General features: G+C 42.3%; 1 protein-coding gene across 3 annotated transcripts in view; it reads left to right on the top strand.

Moving 5' to 3' along the window:
• Positions 1–12,185, top strand: part of znf536 (zinc finger protein 536) — a 288,563-nt gene that overhangs the window by 215,486 nt on the left and 60,892 nt on the right. For all 3 annotated transcript variants that reach the window (XM_077520264.1, XM_077520263.1, XM_077520262.1), the window contains one exon: positions 4,557–4,727. In XM_077520264.1, coding sequence (XP_077376390.1) covers positions 4,557–4,727 — 171 coding nt within the window. The remainder of the gene's footprint in view (positions 1–4,556; positions 4,728–12,185) is intronic.

Below are 12,185 nucleotides of genomic sequence, written 5' to 3'. Positions count from 1 at the left end.
GTTACCTGAGCCCTTGTGATGTCATTTTCAGTCGATAGCAAGATGCAAAATGTGTTTTTAAAGGTACTAATTGTACATGAAAAATAATGAAAATATCAAACTTATTATAAGCAAAATATTCATGTTTGACTGCCAAAAATGGCTAAAAAAAAATTAAAGTATCCCTTTAACTTTAGTTTGTTTTCACAAGTTTTTAGAGCAGATTTGTTTAGTCAATGCAAATGGGAAAATACATGGCAATATTTCTTAATTAATTAAAAAAGAGGCAACAATTTTTGGGTGGAGCTGATGAATGATTTCAATGGGGATTTTTATTTTTTTTTAAATACGAGTAAATTGAGTTACGAGCTCGGTCAAGGAACAAATGCAACTCTTAAGTCAAGGTACCACTGTGCCGTACGCGCTCTGCCCGCGCTCACACTCGAGCATGTGCGCCCGCGCGCGTGTGCCCGCGCGTATGCGGCGCGCAGCCTGGCTGGTGGCGTGTTTTGGATTTTTTAATTTGGCCTCCATCTGCGTGGGGCAGGTGGGCGAGTGTCTGCTACAACGGCGAGCGCCGCCTGCCAAAAAGGGGATGTGTGGATGTGTAAGCGGCGACCGCTGGAAATATGTTTTGCGAGGCGGCGCGCTCGGGCGACAGTATGGTGCCGAATCTCAGCGTCTTTATTTATTTACTGAGGCCGCATTTTCAATGTATTCGTTTCTCTTGAACAAACAAGGTTCGACTGATGATCTGTCCATCCATCCATCTGTCCTGTGTCATCTGGTCTCGTCTCTTGTCTCTCTTGCCTTCCCTGTCTTCTCTTTTCCAGTCTTCGTATCCTTGTTCTGTCTTTTCCGATCTTTTCTTTGACTGATTTGTCCTGCCTCGTTTTGTACATTCCTGACTTGTCTTGTTACTGTCCTCACCTGTCTTGTCCAGTCCTGTCCTGTCCAGGCATGATTTACCCTGTTGCCCTGTCCTGTCTTATCATGTTTTTTTCTGGTCATAACTTGTTAATTGCCAAGTCGTGAAGTTCAGAAGGTCGGGAGACCAGAGGAAAGATCAAAGGAAAGAAAAGATGAAGCAAAGTGAAATCTAGCACCAACCAGATACCAACTGCCACCCATGGGGTTACAAAACCAGAATTTTTCACCGCCGACCCCAGAAACATCTAAATTCCAAATGATTAGGGCAGGGGTGTCCAAACTACGGCCCGCCGTCCATTTTTTTTAGTGGCCCGCGACATATGCTAAAAATGGCATTTGTTCAAATCAAATAAAAACCAAAATGTTTGGAGATGGTCAAAGTAAGAAGGGAAGATGTCAAAAACACAGATGCTATAAAAGGTTATTAAACGTTTTTGTCAGTCAAAGAGTTAATAACAGTCGTTCATGTGCTGGGTTCTGTGTGAAAGGTAGACAGAGGCGTTGACTGTCTCTCATGCACCAATATTGCAGAATCTCCGCGTGAGACTTTGAAAGCTTTTTTTTTATTACTCGATTTTCCACTGGAGAGTTGAAAGCTAATTATACCCGTTAGCCTCATTTTGGAGAAGCTGGATGCACACTTTTTATTTCTTAAAAAGAAGAGAATTCCGTGCTCTTCTTTGCCGCTGTCGCAAATGCAGCCGAATTCCTCCACTTCCATTTGTGGTGAAATGTTTTTCACTGACTTTTGAATGGTCTCCCCGTCTTATTGTGCGTGACCTGCTGACTTGACTCTTTCCATTTTGTCGACCCGCGAGCGAGCGTGCGTGCGGCGCACACGCACGCGGAAAAAAAAAAGTCTTCTTATTGTGCGGCGGTAGTGGCAGCCATCTTTTATCAAATCATCGCAAACGTTTTTATTCATGACAGAATGTCGGTGAGTTCAAGTCCGCACAAACAACTCGAGATTCGGCAATTACAGACAAAAAGTAACCTGAACATTTTTCACTTAGTGAGTAATTTTTTGTATTTTTCTTAACTAGTTCTACCGCTCCCTCCAGGCGCCTTTCTCCCATATTGAATATCTGTTTACCTATACTCAATGAAATGACCGACTTCTTCTTCTATTTCTACTAATTCTACTTCTTCTTCTTCTACTACTTCTTCGATACTTCTTCTTCTTCTTCTACTTCTACTACTTCTTCCTCTTCTTCTTCTACTACTAATTCTTCTTCTACTACTACTTCTTCTTCGATACTTCTTCTTCTACTACTTCCTCTTCTTCTTCTTCGACTACTTCTTCTTCCATTACTACTTCCTTACTACTACTTCTTCTTCTACTACTTCTTTGATACTTCTTCTTCTTCTATTTCTACTACTTCTTCTACTTCTACTACTTCTTCTACTACTTGTTCGATACTTCTTTTTCTACTACTACTTCTTCTTCTTCTTCTTCTTCAATTTCTTGTTCTTCTACTTCCTCTTCTTCTTCTACTTCTAAGCAAGGAATTGCTTGCTTTTTTTTTTAATTAATAATGAAAATTTTAACAAACATTGAACATAAGTCAAAACAAAAAGTCAAACTGCAGTTTACAAGGCACTAAATAGGAATAACCATCACCACTACACAAACACACCCATACACCCACAAATCCAAATTCACAAGGCCGAATTTGTCGGCCGCATGACGTCACTCCCGGCGCGACTCGACAGCACGCATGGACTCACACATGAATGGACAGTCGGTCAATGCGTTACCGATAAGCAGCATTGACAATCCATTCATATGTAAGTCCGTGTGTGCAGTCGTGACGTCATGCGGCCGACAAATTCGCCTTTCAGAGGACCCGGCCTTCTGAATTTGGACACAACCACAGGGTCCTGAACCAGTGAACCTCAACCATACTAGCCGGACTGCCCTGGGATCGGCTGGCGACCTGTCCAGACCAGGTTTAACCGGACTCTCTCCAAAATCAAATCCTCACGTTTGATTTCATTAAGCATTGCACAAGTTCAAGAATTTGAAATTCCACCACATCATTTTTTTTCTTAATCAACTTACCTGCTGAAATGAAATTAAAAGGTCTGCAGCAATTAAATGTTTTTGGAAACCAATTATTGATTGTCCATTGATTCTAAAATTGATTTAGTACTATTAAATACAATAGCAGAGACAATACATTTTTCTTCAAATGGGATTGTCATCCTCACATTCTACTGTAGTATTTGTAACGTTTGAGTTTTTCTTTAGAAGCCTGGTGAGTGACGTGGGTGTCAGCGAATGAGAGTGTAGAGTTGGCTAACTCTCTCTAGCCAGTCTGCGTTGTTCCGCGTTTGCGATTGTGGACATGCTGTTGTGGTCCACGTGGCACGTCTGAAACGATAACAAACTTTATTGTATAGATCATTTGCTGCCATAGCTTACGTCTATGCAGAGTGGTGCGTACGACTGGACGTTTCAAGGCAGAGATCTTCTTTTGAACTTTTTTTTTAATCATGTTGTAATCATGTTTATTTGAGGTATTCGATTCATTGTAGCAGCTCCAATTGTGTCCGTTATTTGTATTAGGATGAAGTGGCCGTTAATTGTGATCAATTAGCCTCAGCTGTACAAAATGACGTTTTCGTCACCGACGCTTTTGATGCTCAACCCGTGCTCGGCATCCCATCCATCAAGCCCATTGTGGGTATTTTTAATTGAGCGACGCGTGTTGTCTGGGCCCCCCCCCCCCCCCTTTTTTTTTTTTTCCCTCCAACTGTCAGCACATCAGAGGCGGCCGGCGTAACGCCGCTCGCCCTCACCTCGCATTATGCCGCTGTCAACGGCGTCGTCGTCGGTGGTGATTGCGTTGATAACAGACGTGGCGTCGCACTAAAGCGCCGGCGTCATCGTTTTTTCGGCGGTGGGTGGCGGGGGGGGGTTGGCGGCGCACGGTCAAAAGCGTTATCACCCCGTCATATCTGTGACAGCGAGCTGTCACAATCAGCTGGCGGCGCAAGGGAGAAAAATCCCGTCGTGCTGACACAGGCGAATCTATTTCTGTTTGTCGCCATTGTTCCTTCGCCGCCGCCGTGAACGCCGTGAACGAGAAATAAAAATGGAAGGCGGCAGAAGGGGGAAACGTTCCATCAGCTATCTTAAAAAGTAGTAGACGTTAAATGAACATTTGTAACATGCTGTATGCATTTACTGAACTACCTTAGCACTGTTGTTGCTACATGCTAATGCTAGGTCTCTGGTACTTTCATTATTCATCATCCTGTGGCAAGTCCGCCATTTTGTTCACTGAGATTTTTTTTTTTATTTATTTTTTTATAACAACTAATCTGGTCTGGACTTGTTGACATTGAATTTTAATTGGGATTCAGTTTTATTCTATGGCAAATCATTAAATATGATCTAAATATAGCACATTACACCTTTTAAGACATCAATTATGGTATAAATATGGTATTAGATGTCCCTAAAGTACATGAAATGCCTTTTTCTTCTGGCTATAAATGCCAAGCGAGCTTTTTCTCAAAGTGTCTCCAGATGTGACAATGACGCTTATGATGATAGCGTGATGATGTTATGACATGATGATGATGATTCTATGATTATAGCTTGATGTGTTACCTTGCAACACCCTCCATTTTGTCTCCAGATGCCGGGGAGGAGGCGGCTTCGGCGGCGGCAAAGGCGGCCGTCGGCGTTCCGCCGTCGCTGTCGCAGCATCGCGAGCGCTCGCTGGGCTCGGCCTCCAAAGACTGTCCCTACTGCGGGAAGTCCTTCCGCACCTCGCATCACCTCAAGGTCCACCTGCGCATACACACAGGTCAGTAGAACGCCCTTAAAAGCGATACGACACTTATTAATCGTTTTCCAGTATTGGATTAGGCATTGTGTACAAAGACTAAAAGTGCAAAGTGCCAATTCTGTTCAGAGTCAAGTCCTCAACACGTCCGGTTTCATGTCATTCCATGTGGGCGTGGGGCGGTGGTCGCTCCTAATGTGGGCTAAAGCGTGCTTAGCACACGACATGTAGCTTAGCCTAGCAGAGTGTGAGTCACCCGGATGTTTACCGTCCACTTTGGACTCACCGGTGGCTGGATCTGTCAGTTTCATCCGGCTTTCGGTTGGAAACAAATCTTTGGCGTGTCCTCCATGGCTGTACTGCTTTTGAAGAAGCGCTTCTTTGTTGTAAGGCGTAATTCCACCTTTGATGTCCGCCGTGGGACGCCATAATTCATTCCATGTCATTCAATGTGTATTTTGCGCACACGATACGTCACGATGATCACGCGACTGTCCAAAATGGCCGACACGGTACTTAATACAAAAAATATTTATAAAAAGTAGGGATGTTCGATACCACTTTTTTTCAGACCGATACCGATACTCAGACCCTCAGTACTCACCAATACCGATACCAACTGCCGATACCAGTAGTATATTTTGACAAATAAGAAAAATCACTAAAAGATATTTTTAAACAAATATATATCCTTTAATTTTGACAAAAAAAAAAAAAAAAAAACAGCACAGTCACTCGTCAATAGTCTTAACGCTCAAAATAAAACACAAAAATGCTCTTTTAGTTTAAGATTCACAATTTTGAAGTATTTCCAAACCGGTGAAGTTTTGGTGAAAAACTGCTGCAAGCTAGCGCCACTTACAGGCAAGGAGGACTCACTTAACGTCTTCCCCCTCTGCCATCGCTCGCTTGTACTCGTCTGCGTCACGAGTACTCGAGTACTTGAAAAAAGGCTGGTATGGGTCCTCGCCCATCCCTACTTAATACATTAAAAATAGAACGTATTTATACGTTTTTGGGAGAAAAAGGAAGTACTAATAAAAAGTGTTAGAAAATCATAATTGCTGGACATAAATTGGCAATTTTTTCAGGGAAGAGTTGAAATTAACCATTTCACAGAATAGCTGGTTAATTAGTTTTGAGTCTTGTGTTCCTTTAAGCTAGTTAATCTAGACACTTTGGGCTCCGTATGTGTACTTGTTAGTTAACTGTATTAACATATTCACATTCATTATTTTTACCACCCTTATCTGCTATTCTGCGTTTACACCAACAAACATTTCATTAATAGTCATTTCGTTTGAGTTCCACTTTGGAGGTTTCCCGCACCGTTTGATTGACACGGTTCCGTCGTTGCCGTCAAGTTCCGAACGACAGGAAACGCGGCGGGTGACATGTCGAGCGCACAGATGGTCTCGGCTTCCGAGTCGCACGTTCCCCAAACGTGCGAGCGATGCCTCCGCGCACTCTCGTTAGTCCTCGTTAGTCCACCGCGACCTCATTAGCTAGTCCTCGCCTCGCCGTGTATATGTGTAAACGTGCGTGTGTGTGTGTGGGTGATGTTATCGTTTATTCTCGTCCTTTCCCTTCCAACAAGGCCTCCGTGTCCCGCCGTGGCATCGCCCGCTTTCGCGCTGGCTCGCTCTCAATAACTTCCGAGGCACAACAAAGGCGGCCTGTCCTCACTCTGGGGGTTATTTCTCACTCGGGGGGTCAGTCGTCACTCGTGCGACGACGGGCCTCGTTGATTTCACTTTACCCTCCAGTCGAGCGGGACGACCCCCCCCCCCACTTTTTGGTCTGGACACGCTCGGCCGTTCCTGGAGGAAGCCCGGAGATGCGTCAGGTTAAATCCCTCGGCGGGCTGACAAACGCACCAGCGACGATCCAGGTTAGAGTCGCAAGTAGATCACGCAAGGACGCTTGCTAGTGCAGTTCTCTCCAAACTGGGACGGTGGTACACTTTTTGCGGACGGCTAAAAGTTCGACTTGGTGGCATTATGAACCAGTTCATCTCTGAATCACATTTTTAACTCATTCACTGGCAGCCATTTTCACATTTCGCAATCCTGTTCGCTCCTGGCTGTTTTGCTGAATTTTGACTGATTTTGCAAGGCCCACAGAATATTGTGTTCTATTGCTATAAAAGCATGGAACCTATCGACAGAAAGATTAAAGTCTCTTCTTTCACCAGGAAAAAAAAGTATGTTTCTATCTGTTTCTGTTTTGCAGCAATTAGCATTAGAAGAGAGCTAAATTTCATCAGTTTTCACAAATCTATTCAAAATTGTAAGTAATTGAGCTTTTTTTTTCAACATGGCCCTGGTTGATCTCTTATACTCTGTTGCCACCTGCTGGCCGTTTCTTTTAATTACTAACATTTTTTCACCCATTCTGTGCAGTTGACATGGCCCTGGTTGATCTCTTATACTCTGTTGCCACCTGCTGGCCGTTTCTTTTAATTACTAACATTTTTTCACCCATTCTGTGCAGTTGACATAAATGCATCTTTGAGACACTTAATACATGAACTCATTTGCTCCCAATAACGTGTAAATACGTTTTTTAAAGTGTCCCAAAGACGTATTTATGTGTTTATTTGTTGTTGTTTTTTTTAATGCTAAAGCACACAGAAGGCTTTGATGCAGCCTCTCAACTGCAAAGAACGGTTGGAGAAATGGTAGTTATTACACAAACGGCCAGCAGGTGGCAGCAGAGCAAAGGAGATCAACCAGGGCCATGTAGAAAAAAAGCTCAATTACTTACAATTTTAAACAGATTTGTGAAAACTGATGAAACTTAGCTCTCTTCTCATGCTAATTGCTGCAAAATGGAAACAGATAGAAACATACTTTTTTTTCCTGGTGAAAGAAGAGACTTTAATCTTTCTGTCGATAGGTTCCATGCTTTTATAGCAATAGAACACAATATTCTGTGGGCCTTGCAAAATCAGTCAAAATTCAGTAAAACAGCTAGGAGCGAACGGGATTGCGAAATGTGAAAATGGCTGGGAGTGAATAAGTTAAAAATAGAACGTATTTATACGTTTTTGGGAGCAAAAGGAAGTACTCAATTGTACTCAATTTCAAATGTCCTACTTTTTTTAGGGGTGTGGCTAAAATGACGGCATGTGACACACTTTTGAATCTGCCATTGGTTGCCCTTTTCCCGCCATATAACAACTTGAGTGCCTTTGTTTACATCAGCAGTTGTCCGGCGCAATCGTGATGTGCAGTTTTGCTAGCAACCCAAAACTGGTGCGGTTCACTACCTTCCAACAAGAACCAATCAAATGACTTAATCAGTGTTGATCGATGATTTGAACAATCAAACGTCATGTCATTTATGGGCACATACTGTACATCGTGCATGTAATTGTCATAATCGGAAGGCAGTTACAGTCTCCAAAGTTCCAAATTCTCAACGCGCATACGGTGGAAGTCAGACGCAACAAAATGTTGCCGTCCCCACCAATAAACGCATGCTAACTGTGCCACATTAGCGCTCGTCTGTAAGTACAGTTAGAGTACGAGGCCAGCAGAAAAGTGAGGTGGGGGGGAGATGACGCCACCCGGGTGGTCTCTTCTTTAACTCGCCGCAAAATGACGAGCGAGGAAGGGAAAAGAATCCAGCGTTGATGTTTTTCAGCTGTTAAGGATTTCCACTCGGACTCTCCCGACGACGAGGATGCCGCCAAGACGAGGAAGTGACAATGAGGTCAGAACATGGAAGAGGCAGGGAAGAACATTCCTTCATGTGCTCAAAAGTTAACTGCCTTCTTGTTTTCTTGTTTTTCACCCTTATGACAATTGGGAAAGTTATGAAAAAAAAAAAAAGTTTTTGTATTGTGGCCTGCACCATTCTTAAAGTTTGAACTGAGGGCTTTTTATAGTTATTTTTCACTCATACGGTGATGGACATTTTCGCTATTTTACTGGTTTTTGACAGATTTTGCAAGGCCCATACAATATTGTGTCCTATTGCTATAAAAACATGGAATCTACCAAAAGAAAGACTAGAGCCTCTTCTTTCATCAGAAAAAAAATATATTTCTATCTTTTTCCATTTTGCATCAATTAGCATTAGAGTATGGTTAAGTTTCATCACTTAAAGACCACTAAAGAGCAAGTCCTGATAAACGGAGCAGTGTTGCTAGTTTTTTGCGTATACCTCAGTAAATGTTCTCATATTCCTGTAGTTCTTAATGAAAACAGACTGACTGTCATTGTGTTGAATCAAAATAAAACATTTGCAAACATCTGCTTTCACTTTGGAAAACAATGGTCAACATTTTTTCAACCAGGAACGGAATCATCATTAATTTGTGTGTTTTTTCCGCACTGTCCATGTGACGTAAAATCTGAAATTAAGACCTGTTTTTTTAAATATTATTCATTGATTAACTCATTTGCTCCCAATTACGTGTAAATACGTTTTTTTTTTAGGTTTTAAGTGTCCCAAAGACGTATTTATACGTTTTTTTGTTTTGTTTTGTTTTTTATACCAGAGCATACAGAAAGCTTTGATGCACCCTCTCAACTGCAAAGAACGGTTGCAGGAATGGTAGTTATTACACAAACGGCCAGCAGGTGGTAGCAGAGCAGAGGAGATCAACCAGGGCCATGTAGAAAAAAAAAAAAGCTCAATTACTTACAATTTTGAATAGATTTGTGAAAACTGATGAAATTTAGCTCTCTTCTAATGCTAATTGCTGCAAAACGGAAACAGATTGAAACATACTTTTTCTTCCTGATGAAAGAAGAGACTTTAATCTTTCTTTCGATAGGTTCCATTCTTTAATAGCAATAGAACACAATATTCTGTGGGCCTTGCAAAATCAGTCAAAATCCAGTAAAACAGCCGGGATTGCTTCTGTGAAAATGGCGGCGAGTGAACGAGTTAATCACCAAAAAACAATCAACAGGTTTTAATCAAACAAGTCATTAGTTGCAGCCCTTGTTTGAGTATTTTGTTGAGCCAAACCACTAAACTGATCCCTAAACGACCTAATCGCCTAACTCCGATATTTAGCCACAAGCCTAAATCTTGAAACTGACAAACTGCCGGACCACAAAACGACAATTCGTGACAAATTGAGCTGTTCGTATTTGCCGATGGCCCACTAAACCTAACCCTACCATCTGACCCGAATCCTACACTTGAACCGGTCCACAAAATCTGTGCTTTGTGTATTTTGTCGAACCTCCCTACTGATAAATTCAACCACGATCCTAATCCTAAGCACCACCTCTTGATCCTATTCGAGAAAGCAAACCCAGTTTATCTAACCCTGAACATAAACCCTAACAAGTCCACAAAACAAGTTCTGACAAACTGAGGTCACGTTTGGAACCGCAACCCTAATTCTAGTCCTAGTCCTTATCCCAACCCTGCTAATATCCCCACCGAGTCCGTCAACTGTGTTTTGGTTTGGAATCTTTGATGTTCCTCGCCCCGTGTTTGACTTCCCTCAGATCTCAATTTGTGTTTTACACATCATCCCCATTTTTGTCCACCATTAAAATTTAATGCGTGACAAGGCGACGAAGGCCCGGCCGTCCATGTTTATTTGGCTCGGCGCAGCTTTTCCGCACATGAGGAGCGCGCCGTGATGGATCGCCTTGAATCAGCGCTACAAGCTAATCAGCGGCCACGGCGATCCAGTCCAGGGGCGGATTCAGATCCAGACCCGCTCTCTGTTTTTTTTGTTTTTTTTTTCCTTCGCAGGCCTTTGAGCGGGAGATTAACGAGTCGCTAACAGCTGCTTGAAAGAAGTGAAGTGAGCTGAAATTTAGCGCTCGAGAGCTAACGTTAACGGCCGTCGTTTCATCTCGAACGGGGGGAGTGGGCAAATATATCCATTAGCGGGAATGGAGGCGAGTTTTGTTGGAGGTAGCTAACAGCGGCGAGCTAATGAACACACTGCGGAGGGTGATATTTCATTATACAAATTAATGCTCACATTTTAATGGGAAAGTCACATAATGAATCCCGGCTTCAGTGACAGCAATTAGAGGGCCAGATTGTCCCCTTCTGGACAAGGCGCTATTTAGCAGTAAGCAGCTGCGTGTGTGTGTGTGTGTGTGTGCGTGTGTGCGCGTGGGGAAAAAGAATAATAATTAAAAAAAAAAAAAAAGTCCTCTGCTGTGACAATAGTTTCTTGAGGCAGGGCGGCGTGAGAGCGTGTCACTTAACCTTACCTTAACCTTGTCATCAAGCCACACTGCAGGCCCCTCCCCCTTCTCCAACCCCGCCCTGCTACCTTAGCTTAGTATTTCTTTTTTTTTTTCTCACGCCAGACACAGTGTGCTTGCTATACTTTTTTTTTACGTAAAGAGTAAAACATTATGAAATCATGAATACATTAAATTGTTTTAAATTTTATCTGTTTTTTTTTTTTGCCTTAAATTGATTTGCTTTATGATTCAAAGAATTTTGCTGAAAATATTTTGTTCTGAAATATAAGCAGAGAACCTACCAGAAGAAAAACTAGATGATCCCCCCCAGCTTTTTCAGTTCTTGACTAACCAGCCGTAGAACGTGGGTTGGTTTCACCAAAAATACCAGTTTCTGACCAAAAAGCGGAGAAAATGTCAAGCGGAGCAGCCCTCTGTCATGGACTCAAAGTATCCTTTGGTTCTCATTGCAAATGTCACATAACCGAACCCAGAAAAAAAAGGGTGAGCCCACAATGCGAGCCCGAGGGCACTCTGACATCAGTTTTACTTGACAGCAGATGGCGGTGCCGGACAAAATGTTTGCACGGATTCATCTACTCAATTCTTATTCCACAAATGTATTAATGATTATGGCGTGCTCGGAACTTGTGGGAACACACAAATTCATTTTAGACCAATATGTCTTTTCCAGGGCCGATACTTTTTTTTTTTCGTTCTAGAGAGAGCTTAGTATTGTTCAGTATTCAGTATTGGGTTTTGTTGTTGTTGTTTTTTTATGTTTGTATGTGCGCATGCGAGCGTGTGTGTGAATTTGCGTAAATTTGTACTCATTACTTCACCTAAAACCTAAGAAAACTCCCATTACCGTTCACCTTCATCTAATACTTCAGAGTCTCGCCAGAGTCGTGAAGTTCAGAAGGTCAGGAGACCAGAGGAAGGTTCAAAGGAAAGAAAGATGAAGCGAAGTGAAATCCAGCACCAATTAAACCCCACCTGCCACCCACATGGTTACAAAACCAGAATCTTACGCCAACTCCAGAAACCTCTAAATTCCAACAGATTAGGGAGATCTCAAGAGACCAGAGGAAAAACTAAAGAGAGGAATGAGGGAAGGGTCGATACTGATGATTAGTAGTCAAGGAGGCCGACATTTATTTGCAGTAAAACAGAAAATGTGAAATAAAAACTGAACTTTGTTAAAAAGCCATTAAGTACAGCTGTTTAAAAATTCTAGCAAAAACATAGCTGGCACGTTAAAAATTGCATTTGTTTTTGTTTTATTTTCGAACAGTAACATTAA

Source organism: Festucalex cinctus, chromosome 4 (assembly GCF_051991245.1).
Source record: "Festucalex cinctus isolate MCC-2025b chromosome 4, RoL_Fcin_1.0, whole genome shotgun sequence".
In the NCBI taxonomy this organism is placed as follows: domain Eukaryota; kingdom Metazoa; phylum Chordata; class Actinopteri; order Syngnathiformes; family Syngnathidae; genus Festucalex; species Festucalex cinctus.
This window is presented reverse-complemented; position numbering and strand designations above follow the sequence as displayed.